The 26,761-nt window shown below is 33.8% G+C and overlaps 1 protein-coding gene across 6 annotated transcripts in view; it reads right to left on the bottom strand.

Moving 5' to 3' along the window:
- Positions 1–26,761, bottom strand: part of C3G (C3G guanyl-nucleotide exchange factor) — a 176,725-nt gene that overhangs the window by 71,028 nt on the left and 78,936 nt on the right. For 4 of the 6 annotated variants that reach the window (XM_088271740.1, XM_088271741.1, XM_088271742.1 and 1 more), the window contains exon 2: positions 5,622–6,481. The exons of the other annotated variants lie outside the window; for them this stretch is intronic. In XM_088271740.1, coding sequence (XP_088127866.1) covers positions 5,622–6,372 — 751 coding nt within the window. In that variant the 5' untranslated portion in view covers positions 6,373–6,481. The remainder of the gene's footprint in view (positions 1–5,621; positions 6,482–26,761) is intronic. 6 annotated transcript variants of the gene reach the window in all.

Below are 26,761 nucleotides of genomic sequence, written 5' to 3'. Positions count from 1 at the left end.
AGTGCCCGAAGTGATGTTGCCGCCACGAAGATGATCGAGCGATTTGCGCACAGATCTGAGAATTAATTGCGCGCGAGAGAATCACAAGTAATTCAGTTGGCTTTCATTTGATTCGATCACGCGTGCGATAATCTTTAAATGATTCGCAGGTACCTGATGATGGAATGACTATTCAGAAATCGGCAGTCATGAAGTAGTGTTTTTAAGTGGTATACACAAAGTGAACGATGAATGATAAGGAAAACTATATTTTATACAAGAAATTTAATAAATGTATAATGATTTTTATATATATTATGTTAATAAAAAAAAAACACAAAAATAATAATAATTTCAATAAAAATAAATTGTATTACCAACAAACATAACTAACATGTGTAAGTCCCTTTCTAAGCACAAGAGCTCAGTCTCTTTTTCGGAGAACACTGCGTTTTTAATTTTAAGATTGTAAGTAAAAATGTTTAGAAAATGAATTAAAATTATTTAAAAAAAATACATTTGTAACCATATTAAATTACGTAAAAATATAAAAATAATTTTAAACTAACGGCAATAACAAAAAGCGGTTTGTGAATTAAACATACATATTAAATTTTATAAAAATCGTTGACTTTTGATTTACTGATTTTTAAAGAATAAAACAAGGTTACGAAAAAATAAAACCCAGGGAAGTGCAGCCGTGCGAGACAGTTTCCGTAATAACACGATAAAAACAGACAATTTATCATTATTTAAATTGATATTACACTGCTGTTCGTCGGAATTCGTTAATTTTACGAGCTCGCAAAATTATTCAAAAAGTCTTACAGTTAGTCCACTTATTAAGAAGGTATGAGAAACCTTGCAACATTTTGAGTGTGTCCAAATACTTGTTCACAAAATCTGGATTATCTCCAATTACAGGAGTTATTTTCATGTTATTTTTTGACATCTCATCAAAGATGAAGAAGAATATGGAAGTCTGGGCATTTACATCTCACCAATAGATGTCTCTAGTGAAGTTCTAGTGATTCAAGAATAATGTTTTAAAATTGTATCATATATATAGAGCTTCTAAGAATTTGAGTAGTGTGGTTGTCAATCATGGGTAGAATTGGTGAATGTTACACGTGTGTAAAGTGATCACTTAAACCAGCCTATGACGGTCGTTAGCCCCGTAAATGTCCAGACTTCCATATTATTCTTCATCTTTGATGAGATGTCAAAAAATAATGAGAAACCTTAATAATCGAAATATCAGGAACTAGAAAACACTTAATCATTACGAACGTGTTAAGAAAAAAATAAATATTAACACTTATATAATACCACTAATTAAGTATTATTTCATTACATACGACTAGTTTCGAAAACTACAGTTGTTTTAAGTAAAACTGTTTTACTAATCATCTGTCGATGGAAAGAACTAAGTTGTGTTACACAAGTGCTCATTTTTTTTCAATAATCAACAGCACGGCTGTCCAAACTTAAAACACAGTAAGGGACATTTTTTGTAGTACGTTTTTTTTGCATTTTTGGATTAAGTAGAATCTACTTAGTCCAATGCAAAAAAAACGTACTACAAAAAAATGTCCCTTACTGTGTTTTGAGTTTGGACAGCCGAGCACCATCGTGGTAGTATTTTACGAAAATGGCGCTACATAATTTATCAAAATTGATTATTATTCCACAAGGTTAATGCCGAACCAATAAATAATTAGAAAAAATATATATTGATTGTAACAAAAAATTAAGAATGAAATATTCTGATAATAAAACAAAATGAAGGGATTATGTAATCAATTAATATTATCTAGTTATGTTATGGGTGGGGGGTGAACGGTGCATGACAATTTTTTTTTTCTGTATATATAATGAATGTGTATATGTATGTATATGTATATATATGTGTGTATGTATGCGTATGTATATGTATGTATGTACATTTATAAATATATTTTTAAACTTCTTACCTAGAAAAAAAATCCTTTAACCACCCTTTATTAATTCCTCTCCTTTCCTTCTCCTTCCTGCTAAATCTATTATTTTATATAATACCCTTTTTTGTTTTTTTGTTTGTTTTTTGTTTAATCTCTGAATGTTTTTTAATAGTTTTATAACATAAATGTGGAATTGTTTAATTGGCTTTTTTTTTAACGTAACTATTTTTTGTCAATGCAATGTAATGTTTATTATTGTTAATATAACTATTGTTTTATATAATTTTTTTATATGTAAGCTGTACAATTCCCGAATAAATAAAAAAAAATATTATTTGTAATTTCACTTGGTAAATACCACTGTTTCTTGAAATCAAAGACCCACCAAGCCAAACGATGTGCCTCGTCGGTAGGGTTATTTTTTACTACATATTTTTACTGTATTAACCATCATACCAAATCATACTTTATGTTGATTAATGATCCCCAAAAAAAGAAATTTTGACGTTGATTTTAGATGACACAAAAGATGAGAGAAAACTTTAAAGTTTTAGCTAAGTAAAGGCTTTCCAAGTAGGAAAATTAAGCGAAACGAAGCAGGCAGCGCCATCTGTGCGTTGTACGGCGCGTTATTATCGAGACAAGTTGTAGCGATAGTGCAGTGATAACATGTCGTAAAGTGAGCGCAGAGCGCCGGATATCGTGTTCAAGGTGGGCAGGCAATAGACCGAACGACACACAACAGGTATCCGCTATCCGCCGGCCGACGAGCCAACGTGCTGTCGATTACTGATGGGATTAAACGAGTGAATAATTAATCGTGGAAACAATTCAGTTAATAACGATTGATCGATTATTAATTGGAATGTATGTTCACTTGAGAAATCATTAACGCCAGCAGTTAAAGATCATTATGTATTGGTTATGTTACTACAGGACACTACTAATGTGTAAAGGCAACTAGCCGTAACTCAAGTTGCAGCTGTTTGGCTTAACACGGCTCAAAGCATTTTTATAACTGGCTTCTATCATATACAATCACAGATTTTGCTCTATCTATTTCATTTCCTTTACGATTCATTATCCAAACAGCCGCAAAATTGTTTTTGATACATGTTTTGGCAAAAAGCATAATTTTTAAACTCGTTTATATCAAAACTACTGTTTTTAACTTGCGGCTATTTGCCTTAGCACATTAGACTACAAGGATCGCACTAAAGTGTAGATTTTTTTTCCAGATATGCGTGTAATTATTTACAGTAAATTTACCCAAGCAAAACGATATTTATAAAAAAAAAATCAAAACTTTTTCCAAATACTTGTTCACAAATATGGGCTTATCCACGTAGGAGTTAATTTTACATTTTTGGCATCTCAACATAGATGAAGAATAATATGGAAGTCTGGATATTTACAAGCCTGTAAATAACGAGACATCCATATTTATCCTTATCTATGTTGAGATGTCAAAAATGTACGATATTTACCCCAGTGACGTTTCGATTAATAAAACAATGAATAATAACACTATCATTATCATTCATCGTTCACTTTATGTTAAACTACTTTATTAAACCATATCCGCTCCCTAGGTGGAGCATATGGAGTCCACAAACTGTCTCCAGGCTTTTCTGTCGGCTGCCAGCTCCCTTGCATCCTCCCAAGTCAGATCCGCGTCCCGAAGTTCTGACGAGAACTGCCGACGAATTAGTCAGCAGTGGTCGTCCTGGGCGGCGCGAACCAGATTCCTTGTAAAAGAGGCAAGCTTGATTAAGGCTCTCAGGAGGCATGCGGAGTACATGGCCAAGCCAACTGAATCGCCTGAATACTACTTTAATAATTTGTAATATTACCTTACCATAAAGTTAACGATGCTTTTAAATTAAAAAATAAATTTAATAATATGCCGAAAATTCGATTCATCCCATCGCTAAAACACAGCGGAAAAATGGTTTCAGTATTTGGCAAAAACACAATGCGAGCAGGTAGAATAAACAATAAAGCACATTGCAGTCATACTTTCACAATATGATGCAAACAACCGTGGTCGCTTTACGCTTTGTTCTCGAATCAATCAAACAACGATTATACAATTTAATTAACTGCAGATTAATATGAACGATTAATGATTATTACTTAAGAGGCTGTCGATTACTGGAGTGTGTATTCTTGAATGTAAAGCATCAGTAAAACAAAGCGTACTTATCGCTTACCGTTGCAATATTGTTCGCGTAAATCATTAACGATTAGTCGGTGAAAGTTCCAATTGAATCGTTAAAATAACTAAGGAATGCTCGTTCTTAAGAGCTAAGGTGCGATGCGACTTTCAAAAGAAAGTTATGAGCATGGTTTTTTGAAAAGACAAAAAAGAGAGAGAGAAAGAAATAAAACAATGTCAACTTAAACGGTTGAATAGGCGATATCTGTAAATAAAGAAATTCTATAATGAGAGACAGCAGCTATTGACCAGTAAACAGTTTGGAATGCGATCGTTAAAATCACAAAAAAATATTATTTCCACAATAGAAAATATTAATGAAGAAACTATTTTCAAAGAATCAGCAATTCTTCAACAACTAAGGGTGATAAATATTTAAATGTAAAAAGATTCCAGAATGATTTTAAAATAATAAAAAAATGTAACATTAAACAATTCCAATAAAGCTTTAAATTCTTGGGAACCAAATATTTCAATAACCTCTCTACAGATATGATATATAAAAAAAATTGAAGATAGTATTTTTAATTTAATTTAAAAACCCTTATCCGCACCCCAATGGTGCATAGGGCACTGCGTCATATAAACGCAGTGTTATCTTGATCGTTTACACATGAAGGAAAGGTGATCAGCCCTCCGCTTCGGGTACCAGTCCAGGGTAATATTGAATAAATATGACAGTGAAAAAAATCACTTACTTATATAGAAATTGTATTAATTCTTAAAAATATTTAAATGCCTATTATACGTGTTAACATCGAATGTAAGTCCTTCTCGAAGCACAAGAGCTCAGTCTCTTTTTTTGGAGAGGCAAAGCGTAACTAGTACAAAATATGTGCGTTATAAGAAGAAAAGTCTAGTAAATGAATAAAATTGTCCTATTTTTTGGAATATATTAAACAAATAGTACTGTCAAGGCGCTGTTAAGAGCTGCCCATGACAAGGAAAATTACTCACAAGTGATAGTCGACGTCAGGGGGACCTGATAATATGACACACACAGAAGAATATATGACGCAATTTAAAAAATATAAAACAATAAATACAAAATTTATAATAATATATTTTATAATTAAAATGTAACTCTGTTTTAAAATCACTATAGTATAATATTTTATAGTGATTTTAAAACGAAGTTACATTTTAATTATAAAATGGAAAATCACAAAGTTAGTGCTTCAAATATAAATTATATAATATATTTATTCGAGAGGTCCAGCAATATCGAATCCGAGGAATTCACCTTATGAATTTGATGTACGAAATAGTGGCATTGAAAACATGTGTATCGTTAAAATATGTAAAATCTTTAAGGTTGTATGTACTGCATAATTCTAATGCGTAAATAATTAATAATTGCTTTTTTCTCTGGAATTAAATTAGTGAGTGAAATAATTGATTATATTTGTGATAATCGTCGATAATTTTTGTAATTATGCTAAATAAATATATTTAAAAAAATAATAGTGATGTTTGAAGCATACCCAGGGAATCGTCAGCGAAGCCGCTGTCGGTACTGTCATCGTATCGGCCCTTCCCGAGTTGCCTGTAGACGCCCGACTCCAGGATCTTCGCGGCGAGCCTCAGCGCCACCTTCTCCTTGTTCTTCGTCACTTCGCACAGCTTCCCTCCTTCCTTATCGGCCCTGGCCGCGCCGTTGACTGCGTACGAGGAGCCGCCGGACAGATCCCTCGACCTGGCTCTCGCGAGATAACCGGAAGACGTCTTGGCTTGGTATTTACCGACATTGTTCTTCACCATGTGATCGTTTAAATTTTGGAGACTCTTCCCGTTAGCTAAGCAATGATTGTTTTTAATGGATACGAAATGGTTACGACTAGCGAGGTTCTCCAGACTTTTCCCATTTCCGAACGAGAAATAATTGTTGTTCTTCGAATATATATCTCTGGAATCTGGAGAAAATATGTATTTGTCGTTACTGAAGAACAAAGCATCTCTTTCTAAGAGCGATGGAAAGCTTTTGTTCATAGATTTGGGGTATATGACACCTCCGTTGACGTTTTCCTTTAGCGTATAATTGGAACCGAATTCCCTGTTGTTTTTCAAGTTGTTGATGTTGTTTTTGAGTGCATAGGTGCCCTGTCCTCCGAGATTGGAGACTTTTGAGGAATTGTTCGAAGAGCAGCATCCCTTCTTGTACACCCTGTAGCTGCGTTTGTTACGTCGCTGGTTAGTGCTGTCATCCGCGATGAAACTGTCATCGTATTGCGGCATTTCGAAGCAAAAAACACTTCGAAATAACAAATTGTTAGCATTCACTTAAGTCCACCATTTCGATTCACTTCTCCCACTTTAATGTAACATTAATTAACAAGTTTAATCACTGGAATGAGTAAGATGATTTCTTATTTATTGATTTGGCAATAATTTTGTGGAAGGACATGTCGATTATCAAAAATTAAACACTTGTGTTAGACTAAATTAGTGGTCTAATACAAGTGTTATATTTTTTAAATATGGTATTTCTCTTAATTGTTAAATAATTATAAACTATGAATTAAATCCCATTCTTTGTATCCTTAATTGCATATTAATTTCAAAGCAATCGCGTTAAACTGACTAACATCGTTAAACGACGAAGCAAAATAAATGGACGAGTTAAGACACATTTCTGTTAACCTTCGCTACAACATTAACCAATAGACCCGTAGAAATAATCGTCGAAACTTAAAACCAACGGAGAAAATATCTCATTTGGAAAATTGATATTTGAAATAATGGCACAAATCCATCATTCAACACACGGAATAATTATTTAAAAAAAACGGAAGAAATAATTGATTTATTTCTCTATTTTGAATTCAGTTCGTGAATGAAAGTATAGTAGACTAGTTTCTGGCCCTACTCGATCGTGATCTCTAAACTCTCGAACAACTAAACCAATCGTTTGTGCTGTCTGCTGATTTAAAATATCTAGCTCATTGAAAAACGCATCGTGGATAACGATTCTGCCGTTAACAGAGAGCAAGGCAATTATTCCCTTTTCAGCAAGTTGTTTCTAAGACGAGAAAACAAATCCATCCTCACGACTGATAGCCTTTTAGTTCATTTACATGTTAACGGGGCTAATTATTGGGTATCCCATAGCTGCCTTAGTAACTTGCTGCGAACCTTGCATTAAGTTGATCAATGGCGCATCAATTGGACAGGTGCCGTATCTTAGTTAGGTAGACGCTCGACTGCGAAACTGGCGTCGCAGATTCGATTCCAGCCTATTGCAAAATATGGTCAAGAAATATTCATTTCACATTGATCTGGGTGTTTATGACATATTTTTCACATTTACCTTCACTATCCTTACTGTCCTACCTGCAGACAAACCTTTCAAAGTAGAGGCTTAGCGGGTTATTCTTAAAAAATAATCTAAGATGTAAACAAGCACAAGAGCGCCGTCTCTTTTTTGGAGAGGCACAGAAAAACTAAAATTTTAAGTCGCCATATGTATAAATGTATAGAAATTGTATTCAATTGTATTAAAAAATGTAATTTAATTTAACAAAAAAATAGAAAAAAAGTATAATAAAAAATATATAAACGTTATTTCGGATTATTTTTTCCCAACTCGGTTTCTACACCAGATTTAGACGAAGAAATTACTAATCACCACTCGCATATCTGTATACTAACGTTTCAAAATTAATGAAAAAATAATAGTTATAACATAATTAAGATAACGTTACTCGTAGCCTTGATACTTAGCTTATTCTTGCAATACCAACAGTAATTATATGGATACTAAATCGCATGATATGCTCATACTAGAGTGAGTAAAGGCCAAACGATAAAACATGCAACACATAATATTTTGATTGTACTGCAAATTGAGAAGATTTCAAGTTGGTTTTACGAGTTTAGCAATGACGAGTTGCGCAGTACACGTTGCGTGATCTATCTGTATTCGTTACTATAATTTAGTGAGGCATTTAACCTATGAAAGTAATACGTGCATATCGTAAAACTAGGATACGTAAAACGTATCCGGAAGCCTCAGAAATTCAGCGTGGAGGATGAAACACGTGAGAATTGATAGTAAAATGAAGATATACAAAACATGTGCTCGATCAATAGCCAGTTACGGGATTGAGGCAAGGGCTGATACTTCTAGAACAAAATCTCGACTTCGAACCTCTGAGATGGGAACTCTGCGACCTATCACCGGAAACGCGTTGCGAGACCGCGTAAGAAACACCGATATCCGGAGCATATGTAAGACGGAAGATATCGTTAGGTGGGGGGACGACAACGAAGGCGATACTGGAATACCTTCGAAAAGATGGAGAGATAGCTGGCAATCGATATGCCAAGAGCAACATAAGAAGGCACATCCCCAGGATCTCCAGGATCTATAAAACGAAGAAGAAGAAGAAGAAGTAAAACTGGGATTATAATTGAAGAACTAAGCTCTAAAAATCTTAGAACGTTTGCAGAATCCGACTGAATCCTTGAATTGTTCGATCATATAGCATAATGGAATACAGTGGAAACCTGGAAATTCGAAATCATATATTTATGATTCCAGAGGGAACAGGATCGTATGACGTGAAGAAGTATGGAAAAATTCATTCCAATGTGATACAGAAGAAAAAACAAGGGTCGTTGAGGACAAATTAGATGTAAGAACATATAAATTCAAGTGGTGCGATTAGAGAACCGTGAATTCTCATCACGAATGCATGTCATGATCACCATATTATTCCTCTATTTCGCCAGTGTTTCATTCAGTTTATATACTAAACCGGAGAAAAATGTACTTAATTACATAGATTCCAATTAGTTGCCTAAAACGTGAATCCTCAATTAGCGACTTGCACAATGCCCCGTATTTTCTGTATAAACGAATGAATGGTATTTAAAAATATCGTGATAAAACACAATTTCACGAAAAAAACTTAATTTTAATATGATACAATGAAGACATTGTTAAAAAATACATACTTATTGATAGTGAATAAATGGCATGTGATGAAATAACTGAATTGTAAAGGGCAACCAAGGCAACTTTTTTTCAAAGGGCATTTATCAATAATTGCTTTATAAATGGAGGTATAAAGAAAACTTGTCATTATATATTTCATCTTCTTGTAACCCTCAACTGCACCCAGAGGAGCATAGGGCATTGCATCGCCGAGACGGAGTGTTATCTTGATTGTGAATTAAGGAAAATTGGTAGTCCTGCGTATCGAGCTCAGGATGATAGATACTACATAATAAATATTAGAGTGAAAAAAAAAAGTCAATCCCATAATAATGGATTTTGAAGTTGGAGGATGAACAAAGAAATAAAAAATGGTTTTTGTAAAGTTTTTAATACGTTGATCGAGGTTTTATTAGGTAAGGCTAGTGAGTGATTATGAATGATATGAATTAGAGGTGTGAAAAATATATGAATATAAAAAATACATAAGTATATAAAAATAAAAACACTTCCCATAATTTTAATAAGTAATATTTAAGAAACTAACTAGCTATCACGCCGCTTCCCCGCAGGGGTGGGGATAGAAAATAGAACGCCAAACAAACATCATTTGTCTCTTATACATTTATGCATCTCTTTGTACATACCCGCCGATTATTCCGATTCCTGACCTGACTACACTCCAGTATTAGAAATGCTTTAACTCACTAAATTCACCTCATTTTTTTTTACCGTTCTTTCCTCGTTTATTCGTTCCACGTGTCCAAACCATCTCAACACAAGGTTTTTTTAATTTTATCAATAATGCTCATCTCAGCCTTGCATACTTTCCCATTCGAGCATCTATCATACATCGTTTTGCCGCGCATTTGTCTGAGAGATCGCATTCAGCCTAATCTCATCCTTATTTTGTCAACTCCACGCTTCACTTTCATATAGCATTCAACAAATATTAAATATTACGGATTAAAGATTCCAACGGAGTGAAGAAACGTGTACAAAATTGAAATACACTAAAAATCTATTACGTATAACAATAATAAATAACTATTGTCCAATAGTTTTCTTCACCGCAATACGTTTTAGCGCTGTGCCCCGAGCGAAATTAACACGAGCTCAATCAATCAACAATGAGAACATTCGTATACCTGTGGAAGTTTATCCCATGACAAGAATAATATGTATTGCGCAAGCCGCGTACGCGATACGGCGGATTCTGTACTCATAAAAACCGAGTAAGCTACGATTTAATCACGTGATACTCGCAGATATCATTCATTTCGCGAATCGGATACGATAATAGGTCATGTTACTAAATAAATCTATAACGTCAACATAAATAAAAATCCTAAGATCGCTTGTACACTACACGGAATTTTACCGTCCGGCAGCCCGGTTTTGAAAAATGAAAGCGACTATTATGCGCAACGTGTTCACGCACCGATCCGAAGAAAGATGGACAAAGGCAATCCAAGCCAAGCATCCGTTTTATATGGCAACTGACGTGCCAGACGGTAAAATTCCGTGTTATTCCGTGTCGTGCACAAACGCCCTAAGAGCGCTACGCGGAATTTTACTGTCCGGCAGTCCGGTTAGCATGAAAAAACGGATGATTGGCTTGTACACTTGTCCGTCTTTCTCCGGATCGGTGCGCGATCACGGTGCGCGTGAACTCGATCACGCTGAACTGTCGTAGTCGCTTTTATTTGGAAAATAACAGGCTCTTAGGGCGCTTTTGCACTGCCTACAAATCAACTGTCAACTGTCTGAACTGAAATGGTAAAACATACTGACTACAAATCAACTGTCAACTGTCAAATTGACAGTCTGCAGAAACAATGTTGCCAGTTTAGAAACCAAAATTCTATTAAAAAAATCACCTTTATATAAATAAATGTGTTTTTTTTTAAGTATATGTATTCGCATAGATACCAAGATATCATCGGAATTATTATTAACGAATTTCTCTTGTTTACCTTTCTAAGCAAAACAAGACTAAAAAAAAAGGGCATAGTAAATAGACCGATCAACTTAATCAAGTTTTCTCAACTACCGTCATCTAAATCGTCAATTAATCCATCTCCGTTGTCTAGACCAGACATCTAGGCTGGAGATCTGGTCGAGCGCTGCGCTGAATCAATTGACAGCTCATTTGATTGAATAGATGCCGGTTAATCGGAGATAATCGGGCTCCCGTCACGGCGCATTCGGCGCGCCGATTGATCCAATCCGTGGAGGAAATGGGACGGAATGAAAGCGCTCAATCAGCGACGCGTTGTCGGGACTCTTCACGACCGAGTAAGCGATGGTGGTAGCTGACTAACGACCAAGATCTTCCCACCCCAAAATCCACCCTTCTTTCTGAACCTAATTCTAGGAATGCGCTCAATCAGCGATGCGTTGTAAGGGACTTTTCACGACCAAGAAAACGATGGATGCTAACTAACAACCAAGATATCCCCACCCAAGTATCCACCCTTTTTTCTGAATCTAATTCTAGAAAAGCGCTTAGTCAGCGACGCGTTGTACGTTGTTTGCGACTCTTCATGACCGAGTAAGCGATGGTGGTAGCTTACTAACAACCAAGAACTCCCACCCAAAAATCCACCCTTCTTTCTGAACATTATTTTAGGATTGCGGTCATACTCTGAAAAACGATGAAGCTAAACGCATTTTTAAACCTTCATACGCCCCCTATGGTGCATAGGGCACTGCATCATATAAAAGAAGTGTTGTCTGGATCGTTAACACATGAAGGAAAGGTGATCAGTCCTCCGCCTCAGGCACTAATCCAGGGTAATATTAAATAAATATTAGAGTGAAAAAATCACTTAAATTCATTTGACCCCTCCCTGGGAATCGAATCCATGGCCTCCAGTACGGTAGCCGAGCGAGCTGATCACCACACTACTTTACATTTAAATTATGAATTTATTTTTTTCAATTCGAAATATTTTTATTGCATAGGCTTGCTAAAGTGATCGCTTTATAAACTGTGTAATATTTTAAAATTTCTATATCGATCATAAAGTTCTGAAATTTTAGCTAGTGTTAATTTCTACATTATCTTTTGACATCTCAACATAGATGAAGAAAAATATGGAAATCTAGGCCGTCATAGGCTGGTTTAAGTGATCACTTTACACACGCGAAACATTCGCCAATTCTACGCACAATTGATAACCGCACTACTCGAATTCTTGAAACTTTCAGATATATTGATCAAACTTGAATGATCCAGATATGTGAACTAGTTTTCGGACACACTTAAAATGTTGTAGTGTTGTTTTGAAGGCCGCGTAAGGATAGAAAAGCTTCCTTTTCGATTTTTTTAAATTACCTAACGTCGAAGTGACTCTGAAATCTAACTACGGCTTATGCAACACCGCTTATCATGACCCTACTCAGGCTTCAACTTTTTAAGTTTCATAGCCTATGCCTACTCGTCAGTGGATTTACTCTTTATGTTTAAAGTTACTATAATTTAATGTAATTCATGAGTGAAATTCTAGGCAAAAACACTCGCGTTTCCTTTTCGACGAACACTGGAATCCTTTTTATCAGTGGATACACAAACACGTGTATGTAAACACGTGCACTAATTCAAGTCCGTGTTTACCTGTCTGTGTTGCATTATCTTGCACGTCATGTTTTACGCGCGTAATGTTTGTGTTTACACTACACAATCCTACTTCACTTTATATTACGAGTGACAACGTACTATACGGGGATGGTGAACCTTAGACACGCGTCCTAAAAATGTACCCACATCCCAAAAATGTTTGGCTCACTGTGGTTATACCGCATGGTAAGTCAGAAAATCATTTTCGTAATATACTACTTCAACGCTGCTTCGTAAAATCATAAAATGTGTAATGTAAAATGCCGAAGTAGCACGAACAAGATGGTGTCAATGAAGTATAAATCCAACATCCGAAAATCGAGAAGTGCGGTTGTCAATCTTGGGTAGAATGGTGAATTTCACACGTGTATAAAGTGATCACTTAAACCACCTTGGTATATGACTTCCATATTCTTCATCATCTGTGTTAAGATATCAATATAAATAGCTATCTCCTCAATGGAGACTAACCCAGAATTTGTGAACAAGGAGTTTTACATTTTTCATATAATACGAGTATAATACAGCAGGGGTCGTGGAACTTTTTAAACCATTACCCCAAAATATTTTTGCGTAAGACGATAATACCCCCTCCCCCCACTTCGAAAAGAAAACAATCAATGTATATTTAAAATAAAACTTAAGTAAATATAATAAAGTATGTTATAGACAAATAAAATAAAATTCGCAAATTCGATCAAACGAAAATTCAGGTTTTTTAGGTTTCCTCTTCAGTTTTTGGAGAAATGATGTTGCTTTATGTTTGATACAATTACTTAAAAATTGGGACTTTTTTATGTAAGAGCAATTTGAATAGTCTTCAGCGTTTAATCAATTTCTGAATTTTTTAATAGATTTATATTATCCACTGACACTTCGTGATGAAATTGCATTTTTAATTTATTATTAGATTAAAACCAATATTTTTAGCTTTTCCACTTTTTTATTTGACCAGCGACCGGGTTTCGTCGTTACCGACATCATCAGACTGGTGATGTCTGATGATGTCGGTAACGACGAAACCCGGTCGCTGGTCAAATAAAAAAGTGGAAAAGCTAAAAATATTGGTTTTAATCTAATAATAAATTTCTGAATTGTTTAAATTTGTAAAAATAATGACACGTTTATAAAATACCAAACCAGAAAAATTTCCTTGTTACCCCAAAAAATTCATTTTTACCCCATCTGGGGTAATTGACCACGTCCGCTGATATACAGTATTTAAAATGCAATGGAAAAAAAGAAGATAAAAGTCATGATGTATCTGAATATTATTTAATATCGATGCAGTATACAATCCATAATATTGTATAATCAAAGTGGAAATACGGAAAATGTACATCAATCATCTGATGTTACATCATACATCCAAACGAGACAGAGAGATTTTGGACCGCATCGTGGTTTTAATGGAAACGTCAGCAAAACTGGTACGGACCATCCGAGCGTTTCGTAAACGATGATGGTGCAAATAGAGATAATGATAAGGCATCTCTCTTAACATAATCTATGGAGTATGACCGACTGGTGGGCGATACAGAACACTGCGGTGATAACATGATACTGTTGCGTAACATGACCAACAATCAGTACGAGTAACAAAAGAACAAGTAAATGTGGAGAGAGGAGGATGATGTTAGAAAGGGATTTACTTTGTATTTATTATTCTTCTTATTTATTTTTTTTACAAAAATGTTAATAATATTAGTATGTAGTATTTTGTGCATGCTGTGTTAGTGATTGTCCTGACGAAGAGACGGGTACGTCTCGAAAACGGGAAGACATGAAAATCTCGGTGAGTGGTTATATACTAATATTATTAACATTTTTGTAAAAATAAATAAGTAAAAATGACTAACCACAAAGTAAATGCTTTAAATATTAATAATATTCTTCTACTTCTTCTTCATCTTGTTGTAGGCCTTGTGGCCTATTTTTAAGAGGGATTAGCCTCCTGCGATGTCGATTCCCAGCTATCGACCCATCTCTTTGGTGGTCATTTATTAACATTTATTTATTTCAGTCTGACAAATATTTAAAATGCCAAAAACGAGAGTGACCATAGATTACAGGAATGCGGTGATGCTCATTTGGTCATCATAAATTAGACAGATCAGTCCACAATTCTCTGATTCACATGCTCAAACCATCTCAACATACTTTTTTTCATAATTTTATAGCTAATGCTTATCTCGGCCTTGCATTTTTCCTTATACAGTATCACCATTCGAACATCAATAATATCTGCAACTTTAAACCAGAGTCGACACGATTTTTTTCGAAATATCGATGGAATACTATTATTTCAAAAATTAAAAAAACCTTCGCAAGATGTGTTTTTTCAGGTTTCTCAGTTTTTTTCAGATTTAAGAATTTATAAGAACCCGAAATGTTTTTCTTTATTTTATTTCCATTCAACCGGACCTAGTCACAGCAACGCGTGGCCGGGTACAGCTAGTTAAATGATTATTTAAAGAATCAAAAGCTGAGATTTAAATATGTTATTTATTTATTCGGCATTAACGTTGTGGAATGACATGTTGATTATTTTAAAAATTAAACACTTGTATAATATAACTTATTGAGTTTTATTTCATTACACACGAATAGTTTTGAAAACCACAGTTGTTCTCATCAACAGGTAATTACAAAAACTGATCGTGGGTAGTCGTCCGTAATGAAATAAAAGTTTTAATTTTCACTTGTAGATGAAAACATCTATAAGTTTTTGAAACTAGTCGTGTATAATAAAAATAAAACTCATTAAGTGGTTTATGGTATTACAAGTGTTTATTTTTTTTAAATAAATAAATTCTCTATAAGTGCCACGGGATTGATACACAACATATTTTACTGTCATACATTATGTAACGAGATAAACAAACAAGTGAATGTTTGCACGGTTGGAGAGAGGAGACTGACGCTAGACAAGGAGAGACCGTCACTCGACTCCTGCGCGTGGAATACACCCTCCAAGTAATGAATAGCCGGGCGCGGAGAAAGGTTCATTAACCGATATGACTCGACAAAATTCTAATGATAATGACTAGAGATTCATCACATCGCATAGTTCTGTGGACGGTTGCGAGTTGCGACACGAAGTAAACAATTTTCAGACGCCTCAAGAGTGCATCTCGGAATTACGAGAGTTGCCTAGCGCCTGCGTGTAATTTATTTTTAATAACATTTTTAATGAAGGTTGCTCTAACAACACTTATTTTAACAATGCGCAAAGAACCTTTTGAGATGAAAAATTTACGAGTTGATAACAGTAGTTGATTAAATTAAGATATTTATCAAAGGGGTATATCGACTCATTGCTGAAATTCCTGAAAAATCGATGAATATTACAAATATAACTTTTCAATTATTACACCTATCAACTAAATTCTAGAGAAAAACGGCAATAATCAATTCGTTTACGTTTTTAAAATGATGCAGTACAACCTTCGAGATTGTACATATTTTAACGATATATATGTTTTCAATGCTACAATTTGGTACGTTAAATTCCTTGGATTCAATATTGCTAAACCTTTGGAAAAAGCACATTACATATTAATTACGCATATTATTTTGTTGTTTTTTGTTTAAGAGTTTTTGAAGAGAGTAACAAAAAATATCATAATTTAATTCATTAGCTACACATATCTTGTACTAACTACACTGTACCTCTCCAAAACAGAGACTAACTCTTGTGCTTGGAGAGGGACTTGTACTAAATATTTAAACTTATATTGTACTCAACTAAGGATTAATAGTGTTTTTTTCTTTGTATAATTTTTTCTTGTTTTCATGTATAATAGGAAAGTATTTTAATATTTTCTACTTTTTTAATATCCGTAGGTGGGTAATTAAAATATTTGATACCCAAGTTTTAGAATTTTTTTTGGAATTGCTTGGTCAAAATTTTGTCAAATTTTTATTCAAATTCCGACTGGACCATTAACACAATTTAATCACTTAGATAATTTTATTCATACGAATAAATCCTTCATTTCGAAGTATTTAAAGTAATCAATTAAAATTTTCTATGCACCTGCAGTGTGGGAGTAAAACACCACGAGAAAACGTGTCCATAAAATATCTTTTTTCTTCGTCATTTTATCTTATTATGTTTCTCATTAAGAATGTAATTCCTGGAAACCAATCTACAAAATGTTAGTCGATAGTTACGTCGATTATATCGAAGCAGGCAGATTTCCTCGCCCACAGGCTACGAGACCTCATGGTGGGTGGTGGGAGTAAGTAGAGAGTACTTTGTAATGTTATGCTGTTTATGCGGAATAGACAAATCAATTTGTTTTCCGCACTCGCGTTAATCGATTTGGTCAGGCGAGCTATCAGATATGGATCTTGTGCGAGCAATATAACAAGTTTTCATTAGTTATTGGATCATCAATTATTGTAAGGAATTTTTAATCAGAAACAACGACAGTTTTATATATTAAGTCCATACTTAAAATTAAGGCTCAGTATTCGGTAAGTCGCTTCATTCGCCCGGCGACCACCGGAGATGTCACATGTCAATGTATATTGGATATTTTTTGTTTTTTTTTAAGGTGGGAGTCATTTTGTCGATACGTAACACGTTACGATGCGAGCATTCGTATAGTCAGTACAGCGAGCTGAGTTCGTTCCGAGTACTCCATCCGATGTCGGATGCTCGCCGCGAATGTTACGTTACGACGAAATGCTCTGGTCAGTCCCCACATTTAGAATATATATACACATTTTTTTAGCCCCTTTCATTTCAATAACTCCTTTCTTTTAAAAACCATATAATTATTTAAAAGAAAAACTTATTTTATCAATGCATAAACGGTGTTTTAAGAAAAAATCAATGAATTAAAATGTTACCTGGATTTAGAGAAAATTAAGTTGCGATTTAACGCATGCTACGTACCCATTTTTATAAAATTAGGAGCAATCTTCACTTTACAACATTTTGAGTGTGTCCAAATTCTTGTTCACAAATCTGGATTATCTCCAATTATAGTGGTTATTTTTCATATTATTTTTGACATCTCATCAAAGATGAAGAAGAATATGGAAGTCTGGCTGACGACAGCCCCGTAAATGCCCAGATGTCAAAAAATAATCTTCACTTTGATGAAAAGTCTTTTTTATTTTAATCTGACAGTGAGGTTTAGGTAAGACACTTCAAATGCCGTTTTGGGACATTTGGCTTAGATTTATTAGTTTATTTTATGATATTTATGAAATAAACATTTTAAAACAAGAGTATCAATACTCGCTAATAATGTGGAACGAAAATGCAAAACTCTCGATGCGGAAGTTATGACCACGTGGGCTGTTATGCCGGCATAACAAATAGCTGAAATGTAGTTCGATTTGTGCTGAATAAGACTTGCATAAAAACTGGACTTGGCCTCCAACGGCCTTCGAAAGCGCCTCCGTACGTCGATAGGAAAATGACCTCTAATAATGATTTAAATCGTTATTTTCTAAAATAACGATTTAATCTAAAAATACAAAAAAATTAGTGTATTATTATTAAATAATCAATTGGCGATATTATATAACATATTGCAAGGAGATGCTGGGAACAGAGTGAATGGAACCGAAATCAGTTACACAAATATAGCAAATAAAACCACCATAAAATCAGCGAAAGCTAAATTTGCAGTGCACAATGGTGTCATGGTTCCAACGATAATGTATGGAAGTGAAGCATGGAGTTGGCAAAACATGGATGACAGTAGACTGAATGTAGTCGAAAAGCAACCACTCATACAAATGTGTATACACTGTACATATTAAATAAGGAAAGAACGCAAGGCGGAGATAAGCATTATCAATAAAATTAAGGAAGAAGTGTAATGAGACGGTTTGGGCATGTGAATCGAATAAGTGGAGAAAGAACATTAAAACAAATATATGAAGGAAATGTTGTTGAAAACAGAAGTAGAGAAAGACCGAAGAAAAATAAGCATGATCAAGTATTTCAAATACTAAAAAGTGGGGACGTCAGGTCAGAAATCGGAATACTGTAAAGTTTCATTTATTTCAAATCGGGTATTTTTTGCCACAATTTTGAATAATTAATATTTTTTTACAATTTTAGATTATGAATGTAATAAATGAAATCGGTGTGCTATCATATATTTGTTTGATGATCACCTTTAAAATAGTGATTTAAAAAAAAAATCTAAAAAATAATGTTAGAATAACTGAAGAACTGCAAAAAAAATCTGTACTATTATGGCACATGTCAATCTTTTTTTCCGACGTTTCGGCCACCATTACAGGGCCCCTCTTAAGGGCGCTTTGGTAATAAAAATATGTAAAATATTAGGTAATAAAATATGTAGTATGTTCACAGTTATTTAACCTCTAGTTTTTTTTAAATCCTTTATTTGGCAGTATAAATAATTTTAAAAAATTAGAAGAACTAGAGGTAAAATAACTGTGAACATATTTTTAAATAATTAATTGTGCCAAATAAATAATAATAATAAAAAAAAACTAAAGGTAAAATAAGTGTGAACAGACTGTAGTTGTAGACAAACGTATAAAATACAGTTTTATTTACAAATTTCATTCCACTACATATGATGTATATTGCATACGCGGGTAAAAAACATAAATTGTAAAAATAAAAGTTTTCACACGGTGCTACGACCCAGTGAATACACTGATATATGTAAAGAGGACATATTTTGCTTAAAAAACAGTAAGCTCAATATGTTTACATGCAATGGGTTATGTTACTTGGTAGCGGCCATTTTTATCCAAAATTTTCACCCACATTGAAATGTATGTATTGAAATAAATTGAAATACATTTACAAATACATTGAACTACATTAAAATTTACATTAAAATGTATATTTTTTTAAAAATAAAGTAGGAAATTATTCTTGCAGTTGGGAAGGTATCATAATGTTTTTTTTTAAAACAAAGTAAAATTTAATGTAAAGATGGATGGAAAGTAAAATTATGTTTTTTTTTAACAAATACAATTTAATTTAAAAATGGATTGATGCAGAATCAATTAATGAAATAATTATATTTCACAACATTTTGTTTCTCTACTAGGGAATTATTGAAAATAATTACTAAGTGAATAAACAAGGATTTGGACACACCTAAAATACTTATCCACAAATAAATAAGAGTTAATATAAATAATTATTTTTAAATTATTTATATTAACTCTTATTTATTTGTGAATAAGTCGCTCCCTCCTTTCAAGAACGTCATAAATCAAAAAATTTGATTTTTCAGGAGAACGTTTTTAAAGTTAAAAAATATAATACAATGTTTTAAAAATAAATATCTAGCCACTTAGAAAACTTTTTACTACGCAACAGATCTTTTCAGGTAAAACCTGAAGATTTTTTTCTCCATTTGAAAAATATTAGGTTTATTTCAAAAAATAATTGAACAATACATTTTCTTCAAATTGCAAAAATAACACTTTCTGCCATGTAGCGGGTAAATATTAAGTTAAAAATATGCCTTTTTTCTGGGATATAGTACATTTTCTGGGCATTCCGAAAATATGCTGAACTGAAAATTGACGATTTTTGATTTATGACGTTCTTGAAAGGAGTGAGCGAAGTATAAAGAGTTAATAACTCCTAATTGGAGATAATCCAGAGCTGTGAACAAGTATTTGGACACAAACAATTTTTTAAAAATATATTTTACTATTCAATAATATTTTACAGACTTCTGTCACTAAAAGGGTTAAGAGACAGAAGAAGTCTAATCTTATAAATGTAAGGAATCAACGAATTCCTTAAACGCAAGAGACTAAACAGTAGACTGGCAGAAGGAAGCAAAAACAGCACTAAATGGTGTACACATTTAGGGACCATTAACGTATCATTACGGGCACTTTAATGGGCTGACACTTATAGCTGTAATTATTTTTGTTCCATCCATCACTCCCGAAAGCTAACCCGCAAACGGCTAAACACCGCCGCACCATCGGAATAAACAAAGCGGACATGTTTTACACTATTTGTTAGTTTGTTTTTTTTTTAAAGAGACATACATTTAAATTTAATACTCCCTACGGAGTCTTGATTGAAAATAAACATTTTTTAATAATTGATTCAGCAGTCGCTTTGTGGTAATAATATCAATCCATTCTTAATTTAAATTTCACCTAATAAATACGAATTGATCCCACTCTTCTGCGTATCTATTAGCTTATTTTCAATTTTAATTTTGCTTGGTAAATAACACTATTTCGTAAAATCTATTGTGACACGTGTTTCGAAGCATTTTGCGTTATTTTCAAACACCGTATGAAACATATGGTGTTTGAAAATGTTGCGAAAAAAATAAGCAAAGTTTTCGAAAATCTATAAAATTTAATTTTAACCTTCTTCTTTAAACCCTTATCCGCACCCGATGGTGCATATAGCACTGCATTATATAAACGCAGTGTTATCTTGATCGTTAACACATGAAGAAAAGGTATCAGAAGAAAGGTATGGTGAAGAAAGGGTAATTAATATTGAACAAATATTAGAGTGAAAAATCACTGATATTTATTTGAACCCCTCCCTCCCGGGAATCGAACCCGGGACCTCCAGTACGGTAGCCATTACAGTACGGAGGCGGAAGCTATATTTTTAATCAGAACGCAAAAACCCATGGTACCACAACTCGGTTTAAGTTCATTATAAAAATTAATTGGAGTACTTTTTTCTCGGTTCCATCAGGGTTAAGTAGATTACACGGCACTCGTCTTCTATTTCCTCACGAAACAATACAAATTTATCTCAATTTCCACGTCAATCACGAAACTTTGATATTTCCGATGCATTATTAGTGATACGTTTTGTAACAAGCCTTTTAAATTATGCCAACAATATCATGTCTGTAAATATCAAAACTAAAATATGAGTAACGAACAGATTTTATATGTGCGAATGGAAATCTTCCAAAAACTCTGGGCACAATGGTACTTCGTTACATCGTTTGGAAAAGTAACGAGTTTTACTCTTATGGCTGTTATTTGTACAACAAAACTATTTTTAGTGATAAAGCAAGTATTAAAAAAATAATTTGTAATATAAGCAGATTTTTTAAATAATTTAGCGGATCTTTTAACTAAGCTATTTTTAAGAATTCCTATGAGGGCTTAATGTAGGATAGGGTTAAATGCTACCATAATCATAGGTGAGAAATTAAATTAAGTCCTTCTCCAGGCATAAGAGCTTAGTATCGTGTTTGGAGAGGCACAGCTCAACATATATAACAGAAAACGAATTTGACAAGCAAGAAGAAATGTCTATTTAATAAATTAAAATATAACAATTTTTAAAACAATATTCAAACATTAATAAAATGCCAGCAATGCAGAGTAGTTTGACAATATATCCTTTCTATGTTAAAAAATATGTTGTAACGATATAGCCGCTGTGGGGGGGTGAAAATTGGCTGCAAACAGCAACAGACCGTAAAAATGGAAGGATACAGAAGAAGCCTATATCCAGCAGTGGACACAAGTAGGCTAAATAAGAAGAAGAAGAATGTTAAGATACAATCAGCCTGATGGTTGGCAAATTAATTTATTTGAAGTATAGATATTAATTGCTTCTTAATGCCCATCTGACATGAAAAAAATAGTGAAAACTGTATGTAGACACTTTCATTTTCTCAATATTAGTGCATGTCAGACCTCGGCGCTTAGTGCATAATTGTTCTGCAATTCCTAGTGCTTGTTGGTCGTCTGGTCGACAAAAATCGCATGGGATCAACATTTTATGTAGTTATTAATGTGTGAATAAAAAGTACAAAAAGTGAGGCTTGGTAAAAAAGTGTGTGAATAGTTCTATGTAGTGTTGTTTACAAGTTTTTATAGTAAATGTCCTGACGAAGAGACGGGTACGTCTCGAAACCGATAGACATAAAATCTCGATGAGTGGTTATATATTACTAATATTACTAACCTTTTTGTAAAAATATTTAAAAGTAACTTTGAGTTTCTTCTCACGGCGTACTAACTAAAAAGCGCTGTTCTTGATGGAAAATAAGCACTAATACAAATCATAATCTTAACTTAGTTACTGTTACGAAAAACAATCATCACGATTTTGCACGGTGCAAGATAACAATTTACACTATGAAATACTTCATAATTTAAGGTAGCGGTACCGACTGCACAATAATAATTCACGTGATGGGGGAATTTAACGTAACGTGACGGCGAATCGGCGACCTACGTCCATCTCTTCGTCTCGGTCGGCCGAGAGAGGAGACAGCGAGAGAAAGGGAGAGGCAAGAGGATCGCGTGTCGGATGTTGCACCTTCGGACACGGCTCGCGGTGCGGTGGCAAAAGTAAAAATCAAAAGCGTGATAAAAAGGCGATAGAATGAAGAAGGAAGTTGAATGATTCGGATCTTTTTCTTCCACAGCGCTATTTTATAAGTGGATATTATAAAACAGAAATATTACAGTAATAATAAAATATAAAAGTGGTATTACAGAAAGCGAACGATGAATGATAAGGAGAGTGTTCAATATTACAGTATTCGAGGAAAAGAAATATGATAATAGTATTCGAGGAAAGCGAGGAGTGTGTCAGGATAGAAGAGTGTGGCGTTCCATCATTTCTGCCGACTCCTGCGGGAAAACGGCGTGATGGTAGTAGGAGTAGTAGTACAGTATTCGAAAATCATTTTTTCTTTAGATTTTTACTTTATTATTCATTGTATCAGACACTGGTTTATTCACTCTACGGATGGATAACATGGTTTATAAATACTTTATAAAATAAAACAACTTAGTTTTAATCTCTTTTTATTGGTACACTTTTTCCAACCAGTTTCGACAAGAACCATCTCAGGGTTTATGTACTAATTCTAAATCATTGAAATACTCATAGTTAGGTTATAGTTGATTACCCTTCCCTTACGATACCAAAAACTTTCACGCACTCCGTTCACAATATGAAAATATTATTTAAAAAATGAGAAAAAACTCATAAATGTTGCTTTTATTGAGCATTGCGCAACGATCACGTCCACTCCGGACGACAACTTGTGAGCTACAAATGGAATCGTCAAAGTTGTTTTATTTAATAAAGTTTATAAAATGTGCCACAAAGTATCTGCGAAAAACATTCAAGATAAGAATTTAGGTTTATCACTATTACAGGTGTAACAACTGGAACGAAGCATCTATCGTTTTTATACAAAAGAATGTGGAAGTTTGAGTATAAAAATATTAATAATCAAACAGTCTAAACCAAAATATCTATTTAATTTATTTTTTATTTTTTTAGGTTGTCTCCCCTAAGAAAAAAAAAAGTGAACTAATTCTGAATGAATCTCACCTCAATTTCATTAGAAAAAGCCATTAACATCAAAATTCTCAACTGATGGCTCCACTGTCAGCCAAAAATTCTGCATCTATCAAAATTACAACTAACATATCTCTCACTCCTTTCAACAACGTCATATATCAAAAAACTTGATTTTTCAGAAGATCGTTTTTAAAGTTTAAGAATATTATAAAATGTATTAAAAGTGATTTTCAAGCTACTTATTAAACTTTTTACTGTGCAACAGGTATTTTTAGGTAAAACCTGAAGGTTTTTTCTCCATTTGAAAAATATTTAGTAAATTAAAAAAAAAAATTAAACAATACCTTTTCTTCAAAATGAAAAAAACAACACTTTCTGCCCTTTAGCGGGTAAATATTAAGTTCAAAATATGCCGCTTTTGCCAGGAGTTTTTTCATAGTTTTTTTTCATAGGAGTGAGCGATATGACAAGAATCCAACAACAGTGCACATAAGCATAAAAAAAATGCAACATGGATATTCAATAATGGGCAGGATGATGAACATTACAGAAGTGTACGAAGTGATCACTCAAGCCAGCAAAGGCAGGTCGTAAGCCCAGAAGTGCTGAAACTTCCACCTTATTTTTTTATAAAAACGATAAATTCTTCATTTAATTGTATTTAATACATTTATTGATTTCTTATTTTTTACCCTATATTTCGTTGCTTCGCACCATGTATCAGCCACTATGTTATTAAGAGTGCCAAAAAATCCCAAATCCCGGAAGTCCCGAGGGTGGCACAGGATCTTTCCAGATGGTCTAGCGATCTGTAATAGACCTGGGACCACCCAGAGTGCATATGATAATGATTACGACGTACAATTTACATGTTTAACCTTTCTCACTATTCCCATATTCCTTTTACATCAATTACTGCAAACGATTTCTCAGTAGCGATGTAAGTAAAATTCGGTTCAAATCAAATAATAGATTGCTGGCGAATTGCTTTCCTTGGCTGTCGATGGAACCATGAAATGGCGCCTTCGGATCTTGATCACACTTTAGACACGGCGCTTTTATTCAGATAATAACTTGCGAGTGCCGGTAAAATACATTAACTTGAGAGTAAATTTTACATTTCAAATTATATAGCTGGTATTCGCTTATAACCCATTTGGGTTAGTTTTTTTTGTGAATCATTCGGCGAATCATTTTTTCATAGTTTATATGGCTCTAAATTGGTATATTTTTTGACCTGTCATTGAATATGAAGAGGAATATGGAAGTCTGGGCATTTACGGGGCTGACGACCGTCATAGGCTAATTTAAGTGATTGCTTTACACACGTGTAAAATTCACTAATTCTACCCATTATTGACAACCACACTACTCAAATTCTTGAAAGTTCTATGTATATATGATCCAATTTCGAAACATTGCTCTTGCATCACTAGACATATATTGGTGAGATGAAAAGCAGCTTATTATTGAGCAGAAACTCTTTTATTAGTATGTGAGGTCCGAATCCTAGATTATAATATATGAGAAACACCGGAAAATATCATTTTCATTATTTTAGTTTATAATTTGACCAGCTAATTTATTTATAACATTTTGAGTGTGTCCAAATACTTGTTCACAAATCTGGATTATCTCCAATTAATGGAGTTATTATTCATGTTATTTTTTGACATCTCATCAAAGACATCTTTGATAAGATGTCAAAAAATAAAAATGAAAAATAACTCCTATAATTGGGGATAATCCAGATTTGTGAAGAAGTATTTGGACACTTGAATATTTAAATTAAAAATGGACAGATATTACCACAAAGTGATTACCGGATCAATCAATGAAAATGGAAGTAAATATTTTTCTTAATAGTTTATTGAACTAATTAATTGTTATGGGTGTGCCTTGCTGATTTTAGCAATTTTTGTAGCTGCGACATTATTCTTCGGTAGTGTTGAAATAAGGTCAATTTGTAAGTTTTACACAAATGTTATAAAATGACGCATACTGGACGACTCCGTAACTCTATATATATAGTCCCACATCGGTCAGCAGACCCGATTAAATCCAGTTCGTCCGTTCGCGACGTATTTTAATATCTATTCCGATTAGGCAGTGGTTTTTATATCCAGTATAAAAGTAAGAGTCGAAATCGGCGACCGCTCTTAGATTTAAGGTCGACTGCTCTCCGGCACCTGGCTAACGGGGCCAAAGCACTCGCCGCACAAATAATCACACATGTAATATAATAACACACGTGAGACAACAAACGGCCACTTGCTTGTACGCGGTCGTGATGGCAGATTGCGGATCTGAGATGGGGAGAAAAGTACCATAAACGAGGACATGGGCTGAAGAGATACAGGTTGACACTCGAATCAACGCACACCTTGTGGCAGCCTCAAGTAGAAACTGTGTCCTGTAGTAAATACATTTTAAAACTCAGAATGTTAGATGCGACTCCATTAAATCGTATCTTTTTAAAAAAAATCATAACGATGTGATGGGATACTGTCAAAAGCCACGGTGTCAAAGTTCCAAGTATTCGTAACAATTTGACATACAACATTGTTTAACCATTAATAAAATGTCGAAGGATTTGTACAAATTAGCGGTGTGTGCTGCCATCTACTGTTTATATAGGTATATACATATGTATATACCTATGTAAACAGAAGAAGGAAGTATAAGTACACATACATTTAGCCATATGTACCTTAAAATATCGCACACTATAGCTCAAAGTTTAGGGTAAAGGTATGCAGCCCCGAGTACCACTAGT

The sequence above is a fragment of the Brachycentrus maculatus genome, unplaced genomic scaffold (assembly GCF_059751285.1).
Source record: "Brachycentrus maculatus isolate JH-2025_06_01 unplaced genomic scaffold, ASM5975128v1 h1tg000459l, whole genome shotgun sequence".
Classification (NCBI taxonomy): Eukaryota; Metazoa; Arthropoda; class Insecta; order Trichoptera; family Brachycentridae; genus Brachycentrus; species Brachycentrus maculatus.
This window is presented reverse-complemented; position numbering and strand designations above follow the sequence as displayed.